The sequence below is a fragment of the Heliconius melpomene genome, chromosome 16 (assembly GCF_056956725.1).
Source record: "Heliconius melpomene rosina isolate 202511_hmr_F chromosome 16, ASM5695672v1, whole genome shotgun sequence".
NCBI classification, from domain to species: Eukaryota; Metazoa; Arthropoda; class Insecta; order Lepidoptera; family Nymphalidae; genus Heliconius; species Heliconius melpomene.
Genome location: NC_140404.1, coordinates 5420726 through 5445409, shown reverse-complemented (window position 1 = coordinate 5445409; position 24684 = coordinate 5420726). Strand labels below are relative to the sequence as shown.

The 24684-nt window shown below is 30.6% G+C and overlaps 1 protein-coding gene across 5 annotated transcripts in view; it reads left to right on the top strand.

The window, feature by feature from the left end:
• Positions 1 to 24684, top strand: part of LOC146530788 (arylalkylamine N-acetyltransferase 1-like) — a 54319-nt gene that overhangs the window by 18659 nt on the left and 10976 nt on the right. For 2 of the 5 annotated variants that reach the window (XM_085198940.1, XM_085198942.1), the window contains exons 1-3: positions 7060 to 7256; positions 19933 to 20057; positions 21106 to 21286. In XM_085198940.1, coding sequence (XP_085055066.1) covers positions 7170 to 7256; positions 19933 to 20057; positions 21106 to 21286 — 393 coding nt within the window. In that variant the 5' untranslated portion in view covers positions 7060 to 7169. Of the gene's footprint in view, positions 1 to 7059; positions 7257 to 17100; positions 17236 to 19932; positions 20058 to 21105; positions 21287 to 24684 lie in introns of those variants that run through there. The other 3 variants (XM_085198943.1, XM_085198944.1, XM_085198945.1) reach the window with 2 other exon arrangements.

The following is a 24684-nucleotide window of genomic DNA, read 5'->3' as shown; positions in this document are numbered from 1 at the left end:
CTTAAGGTTGCCTGGAAGAGATCGCTGTTTTAGCGATAAGGCCGCCTCTTGTACATTTCTTTCTGATCTTGTTTCCTTTTCCTGTGTTATATTTTTTGGGTGTACAATAAAGAATATTATTATTATTAATAATAATAATTAAGGGTTCCCTCTGCTTACTCTGCTATGAAAGATTTGTGCCTCAACTGTATTGTATACTCTATAATACACTTTGTAAAGTCAGAGGCTGATGCATATACTCGTACTTACAATATTATAACTACAAAAAATACCAAAGATTAACATTTATCAAAAGAAATTACAGTTTAACACTTATACTGACAATTTATCACATTAACAAGGTGAAACTGATTAATTAAAATAATAAAAAATACGACAAAGTCAAAATTAAGGTTATTGAAAGCCAAAATGTGTAATGAAAGTTTTTTTTCTTCGTTTTATTCATACAAAAAAGTCAGTAATTGTTTTTCCGGTAATAAGGTATTGTTTAAAAGGTCTTTGTTCTTTTGACACGGTGTTTTTTAGGAACCTTTTTTAATTAAAAAAAAAAAATAAGAAATAGCTTAGAATATAGAATTTTATAATACGTACGATTTCCATTTGAATACGTAATAAGCAATAATTTATTTGACCATGCCCTTGCCCGCGAGTCGTAAAGATTTAGACGTAAACGATAATATTGAAAGGAAAATAAATAAACGTTATATAACAAAACAAAGATTTGTTATTAATTGCCGCTTTGCTGTAATAATGTTTTTGTAGCGACTGTCGATACGGTGATAATTGCAAGGTCGTGTCTCTCAAAAGATCGCAGATTCAATTACCGAATGTGACAATTAAAGCGAGAAATTAAATTCTTTCAGTACTACTAATATATTTATATGTACATATATAATAAAATACATTATAAGTTAGTTGTATAGGGCAATAAAGAGTTCCAATATTATGTTCTTGTTAAAAATACATAATAAATACACAATTGATCAAATATTCAAATCGATTTTCTTTGTAAGAATTTGTTTTCCTTTTATAGGTGCATAAAAATATATAGCAAACATTGTTTTGCTAATAATTCTGTATTAATTAAACGAACGAGTTATTAACTTATATCGTTATATAACATATAACTTAAAATTACATATTATTGGTTATAAATATATTTTTGGAGCCATCGTGACCCATTGGATCAGCGTCGGAGTATTAACGCCATAATTGATGGTTCGATCCCAACTCGACTGATTTTTTTTTAATAGGCCGGTAATGCACCTGGAGCTCCTTTGGTGTCATGACCCACTGACACATATTCAACCAGAATATGGAGAAGCTAGAAAAAATATGTTTTTAGTATTAATAGGATATCATTAAAATTTGATTTACAAAGGCATCATTTAAAAGAAATAAGCAAGATGTTGTAATAATTATGCATGTTAGCGTTCATTAACATTGCACTCATTATCTAAATTAACGTTGAAGTCAGAAATCACATAGCCTTCATATAGAAACCAAACAACCTAACACTATAAAGTTCTAAGAAAAAAATACAAATATAATACTAATTTGCCTGTAGTTATAGATACAACCAAAGAAATATAGATTTTTTTTCGTGTCTCCATAATATTAGTAGGTAGAGCACTATTACCGTGTACTAATTATACAGGCTGGACACTTTCAATTTTTACATATTAATTTCTCAACTTGGATTTGAACCTACAACGACCATTGTTTTTATATAATGAAATATTCTAAAATATTCCAGATAATTCTACACAAAATTTAACCAAATCAATTTAATAGTATTAGTAAATAACTAAAAATAGTAATAGTACGCTTTGCAAATCGATTAGTCAAGCTACATCAATCTTTATAACAATGATGATGCATTTGCTCGCAGTTCCTGAAACTCATAACTTAGTTTTGTTTTAAAGATTGTATATTATATATATACAGGGTGGAAGAGGCAGCGCTTCTTTTACTGAAACTGCATGTAGGGTAAAATATTTCAAACCCAGAATTAAAAAAAATAATCAAGGTACCTCAACGGTTTGGACGTAGGATTTTTTTTCATTTCACGATTTTTATCCATACCTGTATTTCGTGTCACGCACACATACGTGTGCGACGTTGCCGCTTTGACAGGTAAGTGTGTGCGTGTCTATGTTATACTTTACAAATGGCGTTTTATTTTAAAACGATAATTTTATTATTTATTTTGTTTGAAAAAAAAACCTTTTCATTTTTGAGAATTATTTTTTTTCCGAATTATATTAGGCTTTTATAGAGTAGTTAAAACTGTGGTTTCATTTAAAGTGGCGCTGACAATTCCACCCTGTATATATATAATACATTTTTATAATTTACAACGTATATTGGAAAATAAATAGTTTGAAAATTTCATGTCCTAATTTTAATATCAATATAGTGAAATTCCCACATGCGCTCTCAGTTCTCTGCATTCGGGTTTTTTTTACATTTTTTTTGTATATTTTTTATAATATAAAAGTATTTTTTTTCGGTGTCTTATCAATGGATACTAAGCAACGGTCGCATAGCGACGGTTGTTATTAATATGGCGGAATAAATTTCATGTCAAATTAATAAGTATTTTAATATATTTCTATATATCGAAAATATTACAAATATGAGAAAAAAAAGTATCCTATGTTCATCCCGAGACCCTCAAGTATCTCTATATGAGTATTTTATCACAATTAAATTAGCGGTTTGGCCCTGATTGCGTAAAAGACAGCAGACAGACAGACAGACAGAGTTAATTTCGAGTTTACAATATAGGTATGGATAATATCAAGTTCAATTTACTATTTAACTAAACTAGTATTAAATGCTCATACATACCCTATATGCAATTACAGTTACAGTGCATATAAATCAAATCTTGACTCACATAAATTTTCCAATATGTTGGCCATTAAAAGAAAATATATGTATAGTAGACAAATTATACATAAACTATATTTATGGGAAGTAATTATGGACCTCATTAAGTAACTTTATGCACCGATTATATGAAATAATAGAAAAATAAACATAAAACACTATTGGTATTACGTAAATCTAACTCTACTGTAATAATACATCACATCAATATAAAATAAATTAATATATAAAATAATATTGTAATTTGATTAATTGATTGCCTCCAGAATCCGGGAGAAACTGGGGAGCGGAGTGTTTTAACACTAGGTTCTCTCGGCTTACCCAGTAGGGTACAGCGAGATGTGAGAGATACAGCGTGAAGCTGAAAAAAAACCAAGCGATCTATTATTATTTAAAATTAATCAGTAAATACCCGCTTTTGTAATTTAAACTCCAAACTATTTAGCTTATATACGAAAGCACAATACATACCTTTCCAAAGCAATTTTCAGCATTATAATATTACTAGTGGCCCGCCTGCGGCTTCTCCCGCGTGAACTACGTTATTATTAATCTCTCCCTGAGTACCTACGTCCTATAAATGACGTTCATGCAAAATTTGAGACTCCTAGCATTTAGTAACGAATGACAAAGACAAATGTCATTAGTAACGAAGTTTCATACAAACTTTCGACCCCAAAAACAACCCCTTAGCGGTCGAATATTGCAAATTCGTACGTCCTATAAGTAACTCATATGCAAAATTTTAGATTCCTAGCACATGTAGTTTCTGAGATTTCGTGATGAGTGAGTGACTTTTCGATTTTATATATATAGATTACCAGTGAAGCCTGTAGTGGCACAAGTGTGTCGGTTTGATGCCCATTCGAAGAAAAATTCTATTTTAATATTTTCATTTATTTGCTCTGGTTGAAGTAAAGAGCTGTGTTGAATTCCGCAACTCAACATGCATTTTTTATTTAATCTTCATCTAGTAACGCGTATTTACTTTTAACTTTAGTCTTTCATTCTTTTATAAAGAAGCTCTTTATTTATAAGCACTGTGAATCTCTAGAGCTAACAAGAATCAAAAACATATAAGATTTAAGTCCTACTATCACGTGACAAATAAATATTTAAAACAATCTAACAGTTTTTTTATACAAATCGCTGAACAGGAAGCTAGCTAGCTACAATGGTCCATTCTAAAAATTATAATTTTAAATTGTTTTGTAACAGCAATGTAATTGGTCTTAAGTCCTAACTAACATGTAGTACGTACTATTAATAATTATATAAATATTATTAACAACAAAAAATAACGCCTCTGAAATAAAGGCGCAAGAAACGCACCAAACGAACGATATTTTTTTTTTATCAGCTTCATGCTTTATCCCGCCCACAGCAGGATAGAGAGAAGATAGTGATAAGACAATCCGTGCCCAGCCCGCTGACTTGTTCGATTCATTGCGTGATGAGTAGCGGAACTCAACGCCGGGCTTTGTCCTTAGTGTAACAATTATATAAATATTTATAAATATAATAACATTCCCTCGAGTGGAATCGAACCCATATCCGTCGCGTTACAGTCACACCTGTATGCCCCTGCACAACGACAGTCTAATTGATATTAAAAGCTTTTATTTAACTTGCAATATATGTATGTGTGTGTGGATGAAATCTTTTTACTTAACAATTTTAGTCTCATTCAATAAGTCACTCCTTATATATAATACCACTAAAACTTTATTTAAAAATTAATTAATGGATAACCAAATATTTTAGCTCTTACTATTGATATCGTGAATGCTAAAAATAAAAGTAGTAAGCCTTAAGCGATAGCATTGGCATTGACTTACAGAAGTGAAACTAGAAGTTACTTACATAGACATAGAGATATACTAGTGTAGCTTACCTGTCTACGCCTTCGCCTTCAAGCTTTTACCCCACAAGTACGAGTCTAAAAATTTTATTTATGAAAAATATATAATCGTGATAAAAGTCAAACAATTAATTTTTGAACATAGTGTTAAAACACTCCGTTCCCAATTCTCCGTCAGATATTTCGAGGGATTACGTTGAGTTTTGCCTTGATGCCAAAGTGAAGAAAAAATAATAATTCATTCCTTTGAGCATTGAGTTTAGTGATAATGAAGAACTGAGGATCATACATATATTAAAATTCTGTATAAAAATTACTGATAGAAATATATACCTATTTTTAAAGCTTACCGCTGTATCCCCACTACTGTATGTAGTGTAAACACTCTCCGTTTTCATTTCAAGACACCTCCATTACCCACTCGCCAAATTCTGTAGGAATTGTGTGTGTTGAGTAGCGGAACTGAACGCCGCAACGTGTATTACTTGTACATAAACTTAGTATATAGATATTTAATAAGAATATATTAAATAACAATCACGTTATGTTCAAAAAAGTTTATATAGGATAATGTGAATAACATATCAAAAATGTATAATTTTTAATAACAAATAAATAAATTGCTTTCCGTATTCAAGAGCAATAACCGAATATTGAAAGCGATAATCTTTTTATACTGATTTAGAGCAATTGCAATAATATTTAGAGGGTAATTGAGGCCACTTGTAGCGCAGCGGTACAAAGTGTGAATGTAAACTTTACTGGTTGTAGATTCGATTCAGACTTGATGAAATATTTCTTCGTGTCGAGGCTATGCGCGGCGTCGAGTTCCGCCACTGAACACACAATGCCTTCAAAATTCGGGTGAAAGTGGGGAACGGAGTGTAACACTAGGTTCCTTCTCATTACCCTACTGTGTGCGGGATACAGCGTGAAGCTTAAGCCTCGATTTGATTTTCAGAACATCCAAGAACACGCTGAATTTCATATCGGAACTTCACTTGATATCCTACTTACTTACTTACTTTCGTTCCTACTTACTTCTGAATATTTCAGTCTCTTAAAAAATGCCAAAAAATATTCTATAAATTTCAAGTAAAATTTGGAATTCCTCTAAGGCACTTAAGTATCCTTATTCAGCATTGTCATATTGCTTGATGTATGACAGTTGTCAATTATTGTTTTTTTAATTTAACTTTTTATATGAATGAATAGGTGTATGATATGAAATATGTGTATTTAAAAAAAAATACAGTCGAATTGATAATCTCCTTCTCTTACAGAAGTCGATTAAAAAGGACAATTATTTTTTATTATATATTTTTTTGTCAGGATACCAAGTCTTTTAATTTAACTACCAATATTTTAATTTGAAATAATATATATATTTTAAATGTAGTGTATTTACTATTAAAGTAAATAAAACACCACAATAAATAATTCTAGGCATCCGGGCTTGGTGTATAGTTATTATCTTAGATTTTTTATTTATTTTTTTGCTTTACGCCGTATCCCGCACAAAGCCGAGTAGTCAGAGGGACCTGGGAATCTAGTGTTATGATACTCCGTCCCCAATTAAGAAAGCTCCGCGCCGGCGTTTTTCTGCTGAAATCTAGCCTAAACCTTGCGTTCGAGTGGAGCAACTCAACGCCGCGCTTTGCCTCGTTAACAGAGCGAGCAAATTAAAATATTAAATATTTCATGATTATTTTTTTCCTCAAATGGAATCGAACTCACAACCTTTTGCATTTACAGTCGCACGTTTGTGCTTCTACATCACGACTGTCTTCATATTATTTTATAATTCTTCTAATAAAATAACATTGCTCTATAAAAAACAGTAAATAACAAATGTGCGAAAATTCTATTAAATCTAATGCGAATTTCTATTACTACATTGAGATAGATAAATAAAAAAACATAAACATGAAAAATAATAGCGAATATATACTCATTAACATTACGTACTTGTTTTACCTTATCTCTAAATTAAAATATTAGCATATAATACTACGGTCCTCACAACATTTTAATATATTTTTTAAATATAACAAAGGATAGTAAATAAAATTAAATTAAAACTATTTATTTGATCAGAAAATAATAAAAAAATATATACATATTTTTTAAACATTCACAGCCAAAATAAAATCAATTAACTTACAAAAAAAAAGAAGCTTCTAGAAGTGACCTATTTACAATCTGTGGCTTACCAGCACCAACCGATCAACATACAGCCAGAGCGTGCAAATATGAAAGGGACAGGACGCGTTCAGTTTACAGTTTTATATAAAAGAAGCGCAGTTTCGCAACCATTACGACTTGGAATCTCGCCGCGATCCTGTGAGGGTGCAACGAGAGCTGAGATCGTTTTTCGTTTACGCGCGAAAAGTGAAATAAAATATTTTTCAAAATGGCGGTTACAAGTGCCAGGAGTATTGTGAATATTAAGGAGAAGGGACATTTCGAACATGAAAAAACAAGGATTGATAAATATACGGTAATTTGTTGATTTATATTATTTTCTATTGTTCTTTATTAGGTGGTATATTATAATCGTGTTATTAATTAACTATTTAATGTGTTTAATTAATATAAGAAGAATTTTCTCCATTCAAAAAATAAAAAATATATAATTTCTTGTATTAATTACTAGATGAATATTTTTTTTTACTAATTAATTCCAGATTATTTTGTAGCAATGCCTTATATTAGGCGAATATTAGGTACTAGGAGCGTGCGAAATATACAAAAACGCCTAAAGTTAAATAATATATAAAGAATCATATATTTTTAATTGAATATTAAACAATAACAAAAATATAATTTATGTAATATTTCTATATATTTTTTTATTGTAATTCTCCCAAAATCATCATAATTATATACTTACGAATTAGGCAGCTGAAAAATTTATTTCTGTGAAATTTCTGTTAATTTCTTACTTAATAATAATTTCCTACTATAACCGCAACGACTTTGCTATAAAGAATTTTTGGCTTAAGTTACAAAATTATAGAATAATTAATTACTGTAGATGTAATTACAATATTGATAATTGAAATAATAGTGCAGTTAATTTTTTAATTCCTTAAATTATTATGAGATAGATACATTGTCTATTATTTGGCAGAATGTAATATTTATGAGAACAATATGATATTAGTTATAAAAAATCAATCAATTAATTTCAGAGCTGGAACATTCACGTTTAATTTAAATAAAAATGAAACCGCGTCATAAAATTTTGAAAAATAAAATTACTTCCTTATATATGTATTATTAACACGATTTTTTAAAAAGTTAACTTAAGGAAATTATTTTTTATCTGATATTATATGTCACTTGACGGGTGTTTTTTGAAAAAGGCTTCAAGGCTAGCTCCATTATTATACACAGTATGTATATCCTCATATGAAGAAATATACAATGGAGAGATTGTCCACCGTCCTCCCTCGACCTCGAAGGTAGATTGATTAGAGCATTATGGATAATAAAGAAACCGATATAATTTGTTTCTTCCATATATCTTAAAAAAACATAAAATGCAATGCTACTTCCATATAAGGCCATCTAAGTCAGTGTTTGACCTATTAAATTGAAAGTTGACAATGAAAATTATATCAAAATAAAAATATTACAATTTAATATTTATTATTAGGAATATAATATGAATGAAATTGTTATTAATAGAAAATTATTCAAATTAACTGTAGTGAAAAAGTATTGTTGTTAAAGAACACACAAAGCTCTTTCATCGAGCTTTTCCACTTGTCGACACAAGCACCCTTTGGTTTTCTTTACACCTATTTCTATAGGCTGAAAAGAATTTTTATGAAGCAAATCTATCTTCGAAATATAGTGGTGCTCAATTAACGATGTTTAACTAATCTTCTAAAGTACATAAAAGTAAAAAAAAATAAGAATTTGGGCCAGTCATGGCACAGCAGGCACAAGGGTGTGACTGTAAACGCTACAGGCTGTGGGTTCAATTCTCATGAGGAGTGAAATATTAAATATTTTCTTTTCTTCGCTCTGGTGTCGTATATCTAGATAAATAGGAATCGGAGTGTCTTACCACTAAGCTCCCTCTGACCCTACATACGGGATACAGAGGGAAGCTTAAAAAAAAATAAAAAATGTTGTATGATAATATCAAATTATAATGTTATATCAAAGATTTTTTTTCGTATGTAGATAATACAAAAAAATATTATATATTAGATTGACTCGATCAATAAATATATAAATAATATAAATAATAGATCATTCGAAATACAATACAATAAAATAATTAATACAATAAAATAAATATAATAAAATACAATAAAATAAATAATAGATCATTCGAAATATGGTATGTTAAATATATGTTACAGATATAGCCAACGCTGCATAGGAATGCATTTAGAGATTGGCAATGCCTCAAGTATTAGTACAATATACATTTTATATAATATTATCGCATGAATACAGTATTGTAGAGACGTAGTGGTTGTAGGCTCGATGCCCACCCGGGAGAAAGAAATTAAATGAAATTCGGTGAAAGGAGTGTCTTAACACTTGGTTCCCTCTGCCTACCCATCTAAATGCGGGAAAACATATAGTTATCTATATGAGTTTAAGTCGTTGCATATTTAAAAAATATATGACGATAAAAACTATATAATTTTATTTAGGTACTTGTTGGAAACTAATAATAATAGGCAATATAAAATATATATTTTTCTTTAAAAAATCTCCATTTTCAAATTTTTACTTTATTTCAAATAAAATAAATTGTTAAGTTATTCTCAGTTCATAAAATAAGTTTACTATTTATATAAACAATTATAATTCTAATAACTACGATTCTTATTAATATTACCTTGCGTCACCATTAAAAAACCTATTTAGTCAACAAAATTGTTATTTTAATCTGCCATTGTTAGTATAAATAACTGAATTAAATGTTTAACTACTAACTTCATTTGTTATAAAGAGATTATTTAAAAGACGTATTTAAGCAAATGATTTTCGAATATAAAATTTGAATTGATTTCTCATTAAACAAAAATCTCTTAAGTATCACACACAGGATAGATAGAGGGAACCTAGTGTTAAGAGTTAAGACACTCAGTTCCCCACTTTCCGCCGAATTCTGGAGGCATTGCTTGTTGAGTGGCGGAGCTCAACGCCCCGCTCCGCGATACCAGAGAGAAAAAAATAAATGGAAATATAAATTTAAATAAATATTTAATTTCTTCAAGTGGGGATCGAATCCACAACCAGTCGCTTTTACAGTCACATTTTGTGCCCATAGGCCACGACTGGCCTCCAAGAAATATTAAGTAAAATTTCCATATAAAACCAATTTTAAACTTTAAATATGTTTATTTCATAATGAAAAGGTTAATCGGAACATCTACTTGTTTTAATTAAAAATAATTGCTGAGCTCCACGTTTCGAAATGAAATAAATTTCATTTATCTACCAGAAACACGAGTGCGATTTATAATATTAATTTCGTATATGATTATTTTCTGCGTTCATAATTTTTAGTTATCTACTGTTTTATAAGTTTTTAGTAGTTATCTAGTTACTTTAAGGACGTTTAAAAACCAAAAATTAAATATATTATAATAAGCAATGCGTCACTTAACACGCAATGCCTCGAATTCGGCAGAACGTCTTAACACTAGGTTCCCAGGTTGCATGCGGTTACCCTAACCTACTATGTGCGGAATATAGAGTGAACTCAAAAGAAACATTCCTCCTACTTTCCACTAATTTGACTATAAGTATCATAAAATGAAATCGTATAAATAGAAAAATTAATACAACATAATAGTGTTTTAGTTATTTATGTAAACTAATTAACTAACTAAACTAAAAACTTCGTGCCCTAAAAGTCATTTAATAATAATTATGTTTAGCACGAGCGAAAACCCTTCAAATGTCTTATTTTGCGAGTCTATCTGACCTCAATCGTCTCGTTTCGTGACTGCAAAGTGCAATTGTATTGTATTTAGCACGTAGATACCCGAAACGCAGCTAGTTCCGGTTAACGTTAAGTATATATAGTTCTTGACCCGGATTTAATTTAATCGATTTATGAAGATTTTTTTTTTGTAGTTACAGTAATATATAGCTATTATTGTTAAAATGGTTGCTCTTTTGTCAATTTGTTAACTATATTAATATTTGCATGTTTTTATTTTTTTTTATTATAATTTTCTAATAGAGAATGTGAACAGGTAGCTAAAGTTACGACGTTAATGAGTTAAGGGCTAACATACGAAATGACGACAGCGACATTAAAAAAAAAACAAAAAATCGACTTTACACTCGCAAACTAAAAAGTTGAAATTGAGTTATTCGTCCATTAGTTGCGCACCTACTTAATTTAAATTTAAGGCTTATATGATTTTGGCATTTATCTTAGAGAAGTTAGAACTAGACGAACATAAAACGAGACGACACGGGAAGCACCAGTTTTCTAAGTCAAAAAGAATAATCTAAGTCGGTCCACCCAATTGAAAGTTGAGAACCTCCTTCTTTTACAGAAAGTAGTAAAAAAAATTATGAAAGTGCAATTTTCAGCATAATATTTGATTAAAGCAATAAAATTTGTTAAAAAATGTTTTTAGATATAATAATATTTATTATAAATTTAAAATCGTAGAGTTAAGCAATAATTAATTTATCCACAACATTATGTAAAAGAAATAAGTAAAAGAGGTAAGGAGTATTTATAAAATGTTTTACATTTATACTCGGTGTGCAATTTTATTAAAAAAAAAAGAAAAATAATTAAATAATTAAAATTGTGTTTTATTGTTTAACAAATGAGAGTAAAAATGGCAGTTTTTTATAACGATGAAACACTCTTTGAGAACGTTTTCCTATTAAAGATGACAACCAACAAAAAGTTGTAATAATCGAAAATAAACTTATGAAAAAAGTATTGCTAAGAAAGTAGGAGTTAGAAATTCCTCTATGTTCCTAGAATACAATATGCATATACATAGCAAAAAAAGTAAAAGATAATAACATATAAGAAAAAAACATGAAAGACCAAACAAATGTTGTTTAATATATCACGAATAGATCATTGTTTACTTCCTAATAATTATAGTGTAATATTCTCATTTTCTAACCTTCCCTTTTTTAATTTAATAAAACGTTAAATATGAATTCCATATAAACATTCTTGTAATAATATAATAGCTTATTTCTTTAATCTTTTCATAATTTAACACTATATTATAGATAAAGATCGTAACGCCGTTAAATCGTGTTAAAGCAAAACGGAAATATTCCATGTAGAATTCTACGCGGACATGATTGCTAATAGATAAGAATAAATTTTAATTAAATAATTATATCTACATTTTTATATGTTAATACTCTTATATAGAGGCCGTGGTTGTCCAAGATGGTTGTGGGTTCGATTTCCACTCAAAGGAATTAATAATTATTTATTAATATTTTCATTTCTTCGCTCTTACACTAAGGGAAAAGCTCAGTGCTGAATTCCGCCTCTCAACACGCAATGCCTTGAAAAATTCAACGGAAAATGGAGAACGGAGTGTTTTAACACTAGGTTCCCTATCCTATGTCTACCCTTCTAGATATAGTGTAAAGACTTTTTCTTGCTTTTGCATGCAGTCTATAAGAATTTAATATTTACTCACAAAACGTCCATCAAATGAAAGTCTCAAACAAAAGGTCATGGGTATAAACAAGTTTTTACCAACAAAATAGTTTGGTCCAATTTGCGATTCGATTCATTAACCAGTAATTTTCAACCCGTTGACTCAGTGAGCGGGCCTCGTTCACGATCACTATCAAGGTCTAAGTTCGATGATCGCCTTTCGCCTCGCCAGCGCTTTGCACTTGTCAATCAGTTTTTTTTTATAAGAAATACAACTGCCGTATTATTACCGTGAAGTAATAAACTGATATAATATAATAGAATTTTATTAAATTAATGCTTAATTTTTGGTTTATTGTTATGTTAAAGAGACCTCGATTAAAAGTGTTAATGACATTTTATTATTAATAGTATTAAGCTTATATTAAACGTATGAAGGAATACAAATTATTAATAACAAATTTAATTTAGAAGATTTTAATTTTCATTAAAAAATGTTAATATTTAGTCGTCATGGAAGCATCTCTATTGTTAATATTTTTATCTAGATTTGTATAATAACTATTATCTCATACACATGTACTTACATGTTAAATGTTACTTCCTAGTGAAGCAATTCTAAGTTTATTTTTAATTAAAAAAAAACAATGCAGTTAAACAATGGTTTTATTTAGTTATAAATATACAATATTTAAATTAAAATGACTCTACCGAAACATTAAAATACAAATTGTTCAAGTTATAAATTAATATAATATGAATCATTACCACACCTAACTAGAATATTTCAGTAAATATCACTGGACCGCGACGGCTTGTTAAAACAATACAAAATTTTCCAATATAGCTCTATGAAATTGCAACTCGAAAAGTATTTATGCAAGTAAGGTACCAATTCGGGCAGAGGCAAGTTTTTATAAGATTAATACTAGACGGTTTTCTATTCATATTATTTAATTATAATTTTGTTTTAAAATATGCATATTGTTTAATGATTTTAACCTTTGGCAATTAGCTCTAGGATTAGTCTGGATCTTACAAAAACAAATTTAAAAGATTTACATAACTGCTGCCTTTTCATATATATAATGCTTATAATAAAATTAACTAGATGGCTGTTAATTTATATTGCAAATGTTTATTTTAATTGATTTTCACATAATAAAAATAACAGCAGATGAATAGAATTGTGACAATAATGTATGACCAGAAAATAAAATACCAAGAATTCAATGTTGTTTTATAAACTCATTATTTCAAGTAATGCTGTTAATAAATAACTTATATATTTGTTTGGTTATTTTAAATACAGTACCATACCATATATTTCAACAACCGGGAATGAATAAATTAATCTATCATTATCGAAGTGATCATTGCAAATAAATAAAGTATCTTGTATTTGGTTGCTTATCTGATGCAAATATAAATACTAAACTAATTCTAATGCATAATTTAATATTTTATGCAAATCTACATTTTAAACAACACTAAATAGAGGCCGTCGCGTCGTGGCGCAGCAGCACAAGGGTGTGACTGTAACGCGAAGGTTGTGGTTTCGATCCCCACTCGAGGAAGTGAAATATTTATTAGGCTCAGATAAGCGCTGCCTGGACCAAATGGCGGGATCGCAGAATACAAGGCTCAAACACCCAAGAACACCCAAGCTCAAGGGGCTGATATACAAGAGTATCCTCCGACTATTTCTTTTATACGGCGGCGAATGCTGCCCAGCATTATCTCGGCACACTCTGGAGCTTCACTTCACGGAAACTAAGATGTTGAGGTGAGCGACGTGGTCTTGCTATGCCGTGCAAAGTAGAGTAGATTGAGTCAGAAGGCAGAGCATGGCAATAAAAGCCGGGACCAATCGCATGTAGAAGAATACATATATACTAATTATTAAACTTTAAGTAAATGAATACATCAGTGGTTAAATCACAAAAGACATACAAATTCATACAATTATGTTAATTCTATGCAAATCCTATCAATTCCCATGCCACACTCGTTTCATTTCTGATTTCAATGTGTTAAGTTGTCAATTTTATCAACTAAATGTATATTTTAGCTTTGTAATTGATTCATATATTTTATTAAATAATATTATTAAATGAAATCTTGTATATGTTAGCATAATTTGAATTTCTAATACTAGTGCTAAGTTACTATTTCATGTAGTGAATACGTTGAAATTTGATGACAACCGTTTAATATTAGAAATTACATGTTTAATGTAACTTGACAACTAATTACTTGCGTTATTAGTTTCATTCTGTGGTTCATGTGAATGATATGGATAAGCCTACATATTATATTTCTTGATATAAGATATTTTTGATATTCTCGTTTCCTTGTTTTTACTAACTCATCAGCTTTACGCTCTATCCTGTAAATAGTAGGGTAGGTAAAAGGAACCTAGTGAGACTCTCCGTTCCTCACTTTCCCCCGAATTTTACTAGGCATTGCGTGTTAAGTGGCGGATTTCAACGCCGAGCTTTTGCCCTGTTACTAGAGTAATAAAATTTCATTCCGCCGAGTGAGAAGTCACACCCTTATGCCCCCACACGACGACCTCTGATTGTTGTATTGTCATAATTATTATTTTATTATTATTTTTTTATTATTAATTTGTCATAATTATTATTTTATTATTATTTTTTTATTATTAATTTGTCATAATTATTATTATATTATTATTTTTTCAATCCAAGATGTCCTTAATCTTTCATATTGTAGTTACATTTCCGCATGCAATTGTCGTCGTGACCTGACCTAACCAGCCTTACTTCCGACTCATTTGTCATCACGATTTTTAATCTGTTTAAATTGATAGGATAAAAATATCTAATTTTACTACTTTACTTACTTACAGTCGACTTGATAGTTGAGTAAACTGAAATACCGTAGTTATTTAAATAGTACAATATACGAGTATGTTTTATATTTAACTGTTAATTTTTAAACAAGTTAGAGCTAAGTCTAGATAAAACAAAAAAAAAGTATAAAAATATGCAAAACAATAAAAATCTTATTCTAAACATATTATTGAAATTTCATTGCAGAAGTTGACATTTGGGCAGAAAAAAATATGTTCTGTCCAGACATACTTTACTCTTTATATACCTAAAAATAATTTTGTCTTACCATATACATATTCCTATGAAAATGGGTTTTTTTTTTTTTAAATGAACGACAGAAAAATGTTTATAAACAAAAAATGAAAGTTTTCTCAGTATTATTACTATCGATTAAGTATTCATATTAACAAATGCCTAAAAATAAATAATACAGTGAAAAAAACATGTAATATTCGAATTTTATACAACGCAAGAGCCATAACATGAGGTCTAAGAATAGAACTTTAAAATATTAATACTTTTGTAATATATACCGTACGAGTATATCCTTATATCAGAACGAATTTAAAATTAATAATTAAAACGCTAGTGCATTAATTGTATTGTGTTGTTTTTATAGCAATTATATTATATGCTAAAATTATAACGCGGAAGCCTAGAGGTAGAGGTATAGGCACGTACCGATAGATCAACGAGTTAAATGCAATGTCTTGGAAAATTATACTTTACAGATTTAACTTAGACATAGCAACAGGGATCTGTATTTTTTTTGGGTTTTGAGTAGAGAAGTGACTTTTTGTAAAAATCCTAAGTACATGAATTCGCCCACATACAACCGTACTGCTAGCAATATTTACTTTTTTCTTAGAGGGAACCTAGAGAAACTCAGTTCTCCGTTTTCCGTCGAAGTTTCCAAGATACTGCGTGTTGAGTGGCAGAACTTAAGTACTAGAGCGAGGAAATGAAAATATTAACTAACTCATTCCCTCGAGTGAGACTCGAAGCCATAGCAGCCGCATTTACAGGCAAACGTTGTGCCACTGCGGCATGACAGCCTTAAAATATTTACTTATGTTTATTTAAAATTCTAAACCGGAATAACATAGTAAAATAACATAAATCTTTTAAATAAATAGCATCCTCTCTAGATATCAGTTAAAATAACCACATAAAGTTTTGGCTACCATGTCAAGATTTCGTTGCGATATTTGTTGATTTGTTAGCTAGCTAAGTAAACCGTACCGTATATCTTGAACGTAAAGGTACAGTGTAGGTTCGAATCCTACTTAATAAAATATATAAAATCAGCTTCACTCTGCATCCCGCACACAGCAGGATGGGCAGAGGGAACCTAGTGTTAAGATACTCCGTTCCCCCTTAAATATATTTTAAAGTAAATTTGCAATATATTCGAGGTGCTCCATTGCACGATAAATATCGTTTGACTGTAAAGATGTAGTAGGGCTGTTCTTGGATCTCCACCTGGAATGATGATTACATTTTTTTTCTGATTTTCCCGTTACTACAAGACAAGACGCGGCATTGAGTTCCAAAATAATCAGACACAACTAAGTAATGTCAAGAATGAAGAATAATCTCATAGCCGATGCCCTCTGTTTACTTTTCTGTAATTGGAAAAAACGGGAACCTGAAAAATTTACATATTTCTCTTTAGCTTCGTTTCACATTTATTATAATAAACAATACAAATTAAAATGTATGCAATATATTATGAATCGGTATTGCATGGATTCGTTATGCTGAAATGCATTTCACACTTGCAAGTAAACAATGTACCTATGCAGCACATTTATAATACTTGTTCTAATATGAAATAGGCTTAGTTAGGCAAGTTATCGAGTAATTTCTATATTTTTCACTTTTCGTAAAGAATTTGATAAAAGTGGTGTTATTTTTAATAATTCTGTTATTATTTCTAGCAATTGAAGTCATTTCTTGTTCTTTCTTTTACGTTTTATCAGGTAAGAGAATTTTATAATTTGGTTTTATTTTTTACAAAAAGTTAGTTCATTCCACATTTTATTATAGCATGTTATGTAAAACTCGTTGTGTTGTTTGTTGTGATGTTTTTTTTATAATTAAAGTGTTGATATTTTTGAGAGCGACCTAGTTAAGACACTCTAATTAAGACACTCTGTTCCCCATCTTCCGCCAAAACCTGAATCTTGAAGAAATTCGAATTATTTTAATAAAAATTTCCAATCTATTTTAATTAAAACACAAAAGGCACAAACAATCACTCCTAAACATAAATCATATAAGATCAAGGCTTATATATAAAATAAATGAAAATCCTTTTACCACGGTCACCTGGGAACCTTACGCATTTCCGTACAAATGGACCCTACAATAAGATTTAATAGCATTTAACATGGAGATAAACTGAATTTATGTTCTACAGTGTAAATAGATAATTGGCGGTTACGAGTCAATCACAAATACCTTTGCAATTGAATGAAGTTACCGTCTATAAGAATACATTAAATGTAATTGTTGAATTCAATAATGTTAATTAGTTTATCTTTGTTGGATAGATTTATTTGTTTCCTTATCTCTATATGGCATAACGCGGCGTTAAGTTCCACCACTTAACACACAATGTCTCGTCTTCAGGTGGAAAATGTAGAACGAAATGTCTTGAGATGTTTTTTTCTTATTTCGTAAGTATAGAGGCAAGAATTGATTAAATTATAGATTTTTGATTATATTATGTATTTACATACATAAATATAATTTTAAATGCTTATTCAATGGTTCGAAACAAATTTAAAAAATGTGAATAATGAAAGCACACAGCGATAAACATAAATAGTAATATTGTTATGAAAACGAATGTGATATTTATTAAGGCACAATTAATCCACAAACGCAACGGTTCTGGGTTCGATTGCCACTCGGGGTAATGAAATATTTATTTAATTCCTTTGTTCTGGTGACGAGGCAGCGTGACATTGAATTCCGCCACCCAACATGCAATACCTCCAGAATACATCGAAAAGCGGGGAACGGAAGTGTTTCAATGGGAACACTACGTTCCCAGGAATATAGAGTGAAGCTAAAAATAAATAAGATTACAAATGTAAACAAACAAAGCTAAACCATTCACAATAATCAAATTAAGAGTGACAAGACAACAAGCCAGATGCAAATACAAGTGAATACAACAGCCTACCTAACCTACTTTAAAGGAACATTAATTGTACTGGAATTGCTTAATCCGTCTCATAATGTCATACAAAAATAGAACCTATTACCACTGTTAAAGTATTAAAGTTGTTAGTGCATTTGCAAATTTTAATAGACACCTACAAGTCACGAAATTGCATTTTGCAATTTAGGGGTTAAAGTGAGAGGTGGATAATATCAAATTATTTAACTGCATTATCCTGCATTGATATCATAATAGATAATAATAATTATTAAAGTTTATTATTAAAAAATATTAAAATAGTTGGCTTTTAAAAATAGTAAATTACAACTATGTAAATATTTTTTAGCTTCACGCTTTAATCCGCACAAAGCAAGAAAGGCAGAGGAAACTTAGTGTTAAGACATTCCGTTTCTCACTTTTCGCCGAATTCTGGAGATATTGCGTAAATACCTGAATATTCTAATAATTGATGCAATTGGTATAACTAATAAGTAAAAAGTATTTAATAAAATAAAAAAAAGTATTTAATATGACTTTTTATCTATAATTTTTATATACATATATTGTTAATGTCTTGTTAAATTTAATATTAACCTTAAATTCTGCAATAATAATCATAAAATGTATAACAAGTAAGAATTTGAAAATGAAATACATTTGTGCAATATAAAATTTTCATTCTAATAAAAACGTTATATCAATGAATTATAAGAAAACTTTTAGTAAGTTGCTTATAAGTAAACTAAATTTTGAGGCCAGCCGTGACAGGCATGGCGACAGGCGTGTGAATGGCAACACCACAGGTTGTGAGTTCAATTCCCACTCGAGGAAATGAAACATTTCAAATTTTCTTTTGTTCGCTCTGGTGTCGAGACAAAGCAAGGTTTTGAGTTCTACCACTTAACACGAAATTCCTCCGGAATTTGGCGGAAAGTGGACAGTGGACAGTTTTAACAGAAATTCCCTCTGCCTAAAAATTGTGCTGAAAAATAATCTGTATGAAGGAACGTTACATAGACAAAACTAATAAGAAGAACTAAAAAACAATTCAATTAGACCTACGCAGTGCTCTACGAAGAGGCCGGACTTCTGAATTAAAATGAAGATGAGTAAGTATGTGACAATAAAACACTCTGTCATATCTTTTGTGCCCCATATCGTATTACGGTGTCGGTGACGCGTGAACTGATCCCAACGAAGTGATCCCATGTCAGTTTGCATCACCTATTAAAGTGGGTTCGCGTATTCCTTGTTCCTGAAAAATTACTTTCGATATATTAAAATACAAAATATTTTACTTAGAAAAACTGATAATAGTGGAAAATTGAAAATATTTGTTTTCTACCCTGTCCGTGTATAACAGTAATTAATACAAGTAAAGAAGCCCTTTCGATTTAGCTGCTATCGACTAAAACTTAACTTAACTAAAATATATATATAATAAGTTGGATTTTGAAAAGTGTAGTGATTTTTAAGTAAATAATATTATATTTTGTATTTCCTGCAGTTGGCCGACGAGCTGCCAGCTCAGCTGTCCGAGCTGGCTCTCCGACCGCGGACCATGGCCCCCTCCTACACCCTGCGCAAGTTGACCCCATATGATAAAGAGCGCGTAATTGATTTTTTGAGAAGGTAATTATTATATTTCTTGTTATTTCCTAAATTTATTAAAGACGTCATTCGTGGCGCAGGGACACAAAGTGTGACTGTAAAAGCTACTGGTTTTGGGTTCGATCCCCACTCGAGGCAATGAAATATTTATTTAAATTTATATTTTAATTTCTTCGTTCTGACGTCGAGGCAAAGTGCGGGATTGAATTCGGCAGAAAGTGGGGTACGAAGTGTTTTAACATTAGGTTCCCTCTGCCTACAATGCTATGTGCGGGATTATAGCGTGATCTACGTATTTTTTTGTATGTAATTATATAACACAAATATGTAGATATCAGATATATAAAAAAATGTGTTTTTAATTTACGTCTGGAGCTACCAATATTTCCATTATATTTTTAACAAAAGAATGAAACTTCTATCTCATTCCACAATATATCTAATACACATATCTACATAGGTAAGCTTTTCAAAGAAAAGAAACGTCAATTTCCAACAAAGATGATATCTAAAGGATATTGTTTGTTACGAGAAAATTGAATAGCACTCGAGAAAATGTAGAAGATTTTCTCTCGTATAAGCTGGTTATTGAAGAAAGTTATTTTCTTCTTTAATAAATAAAATAAAATGTTTTATATGTGCTATAGAATATTTTATAATGTGATTTATTTTAAACCATATTATCTGGTCGTAGCGTGCAGTAAGTAGCATTGGCACGAGTATGTGACTGTAAACATGAAAGGTTGTGGATTCGATTACCACTAGAGGAATTCTCAATCACTCAATACCTCCAGAAATCGACGGAAAGTAGAGAGCGGAGTCTCTTAACACTAGGTTCCCTCTGGTACATACGGGATACATAATGCTGAAAGCTGAAAAAATACTATACCGATTAACTATACCTAATCGCTTGCTACTTATTGTTTCATAAAATAAATTATTGTAAGAAAATATAAGTCAATAATGTTTTATTACCAGAAAAGCTACACTACTAAAGCTTCACTTTATTACATACACAAATGAAAAATAAAAATTATTTAATTTAATAAATGATATATTTCACTCCCAGGTTTTTCTTCCTCGACGAACCGTTGAACCTCACGATCAACCTATTAGAGACTCCTGAATCCCGTTGCATAGAACTGGAGGAGTACGCGTCCAGCACCCTCGGTGATGGCGCGTCACTAGCTGCAGTTGATGAGAACGGAAAATTTGTTGGCATGGTCATTAATGGAGTTGTTAAGAGAGAGGTAAGTTACCTTTACTTCATTTACAGAAGCTACAGCTATAAGTCTTAATTTATTAAAACTACTAAAAATATAATGAATATTATTTGGCATTGGTTATTCTAGTGTTTAGAAACGCTGTCTAAAACTTTTTGGTATAGTCAGCCTATACACTTGCAATACAATGGACTTGTAGTAATATTAGATCCATTTTTTATGAAAAAATAATATATGAAGTTGAAAACGAAGTAGGCGAGAGACGTGGTATAAACTAACAGTTGTGAGTTGGATAAAGGGAAAAGAATTATTTTCTCCGCTCTTCAAAGGCAAAGCACTGCGACGATTTCTGATAAAGATCGGAGAGATCGATAGAGGTCGGAGAACGGAGTGTCACATTTTTTTTATACCTACCCTAATATAAGCGGCATAATATAACGTGAAAATTCATAAGAAAGTACACTAGAATTCATTTAAAGTAGATTCTAAAGCCAATATATTGATGTCACAAACAAATCATTCACTATTTCTATCTAAGACATGCTCATTTAAATTGTGATGTATTTCATGTCGTCATTAATAAAGCAATCCGGACGAATGATATTGACGTACATATTAATATCTTGACGTAAAACGCAGTTCGTGACCGTGACCGCCAATATTGGGTCGTCAAAAGGAAAAGTAACTAATAAAAACCCAAAAAATATATATATAAGGAAGCGTATATTAAAATATCAGCTTCACGCCGTATCCCGCACAGCAGGATAGGCAGAACGAACCTAGTTTTAAAACACTCCGTTCTCACTTTCCGCCGAATTCTGTTGACATTCTGTATTGATTTGCAGAACGCAAGGCCGGGGTTTTATTCAACACCATAGCGAAAAAAATAAAATATAAATGTAAATAAATATTTCATTTTCTCGAGTGGGGATCGAACCCACTACCAGTCGCGTTTACAGCTACACTTAGTGCACCTGCGAAGTGACTGGCCTCATATAAAAATTAAAATATATACAATATATTTTAATCAATCCAAACAAACTTAAACTAGATTATTCAATTAATAACAATCATAAATCATGAAAATGTTAGCCAACTTTAACGCCGTAACTGAATAAAATTTGCATCGAATTCATTAGAATATTCTAAGAACATTTAATTCTTTAATACAATACTTGTACAGGATATACCGAACGAATAAACAAAGGCACTAAATAATGTTTAATCGTTTAACTTTGTTCGCCTTTATTCATTCAATTTATAATATACATAACCTAGAGTTACGAAACTCCATTCCCATCGAAACGCTTCTGTTCCCCACTCTCCGTTGATTTCTAGAAGCATTGCGTGTTAATATGTTTATTTTCTCCGCTCTGATGTCAAAAAGTGCGGCGTTTAGTTTCGCCACTACAGAATGCCTCCAGAATTCATTACGTTCCCTCTGCCTACCCTGCGACGTGCAGAATATAGCATGAAGCTGGAAAAAAACAACAATGCCTATTAATATTTCACTTTTAATGAAAACTTCTGAAAAGTTATTTCTTGTTTTTAAGTAATTTAATTAAAATATTCAAAGTATATTTAATATAACTCACACATTTGTAAATACAACAAAAAATACACATTTTTAAAGTAAATCGTCACCTTTTACCAATCAGAATAAATAAATATTTAAAAAATGAGATATAAAGAGAATGATACAAGCAATTAAGATAACACGAGATAAGTGTTAAATGTGAAATACGAGATTCTTATTCTCAGACAAGCTGGCGTCGGTAGCGTCACGTCATTCAATTTCACAGTCACGTACGCTATACGTGTTTCGAATTGGCCAGTAGTAATTACTATCGTCACTATAGAAATTATATATTTTTTTTATTTTATTGATAACAGTTTTTTGTGTATATATTTTAAATATTAGCTAATATATCTTAAGTAATACTTAACAGGCGTAGTTGTCGCGCATGGGGAACAGGTTATTGGGTTCGATTCCTACGCGATTCCCTATGGAAAGAAGGCAAAGCGTGATTTTGAAGTCCAATACGCAGGAGGTTAGCACTAGGTTCTCAAGTTTCCTTTGCCTATCCTGCTATCTGAGGAATACAGTGTAAAGCTAAAAACATTAAGGCCATCGGGGCACAGTGGAACTCCGCCAGACTATAAAAGCAATGATTATGGGTTTGATTCCCACTCAGAATATCTATATTCACTTTTCGACTCTCATAAACATTTTTTGTTTAAAATAAATTAATTACTCTAAAATTTACGATGTCCTCCTGGAATAATTGTCTAACAAATGGTGATAATGAATTCAAAATCCCATTTGAATGAATTATTTGTGTTTATTATGTTTATTATATTTTTATTCTATACAAAAATGTTTCTTTTCTAATTTCCGAATGTACCTTAGCTGTACCCGTGGTATGTGGAGAACGGAAGCCATATCACAAGTCCCAACCTTGTGGACCTTAAATAAAGAAATATATGTGAAAAAAAATATATAAGCTTCCAATATCTAATTAATTTTCATTACAAAGACCACTTCATAAAAACTACTGCAAATTGTCAATAGAAACAGCACCCATTATAAATATGATTGTATGGAACTTCCGCGCAGGTGTCCACTGAGTACCTATAGGTGAATGCGATATGAATGTTTTAGTAGGTACACGTCCTTTCAATAATATTTCTAAGCTATAAACGTTTAATAGTTGTGTTTTTGATCTGAAAACTTATTTGTGTTTTTAAAATTTATTGAAATTGATATAAATCTGATGATGATGATGATTCTGACTTGGTGTTTCTATGGAGATAGTAGATAGATCTAGCGACCCGGTCGCGGCTTCGCCCGCATAACGAAATCGTAGCCGTACCAGAGACTCAAATACGGCTTCGCTCCCTTAATTTTTTTAAAAAGTAATTTACTGTAAGCCGTCGTGGCCCAGAGGCACAAGGGTGTGACTGTAACGCGACGGTTGTGGGTTCGATCTTCACTTGAGGAAATGAAATATTTATCCAAAATTTAATGGTTCCAAAATTTGGCGGAAAGTGGGAAACGTGGTCGGAAAGTGGGTGGTCGTCATTCGACGATTCAAAAGTGCTTATTATAAGTTTATTTGAATAAAAAATATTTTGAATTTTTGAGTTTTGAATTTTAACACTACCCTGCTTTGTGCGGGATACAGCGTGAAGCTGATTTTAACTTAAAACGACTATGATATAATAAATAGAAATATATTTTACATGGCCATACATAAAACGTTTTTTTTAAACTACGAATAAATCCCGAAAGAACTCATTGAATAAATGTGTAAAACACTTATAGCTTACATTGAAGTAATATTGATTTTGAGCTTTCTCTTGTCCCAAGATACTTGAAACAATTTGTAAGGCAAATGCGAATGACAGAAAGCCAATAAACAGTA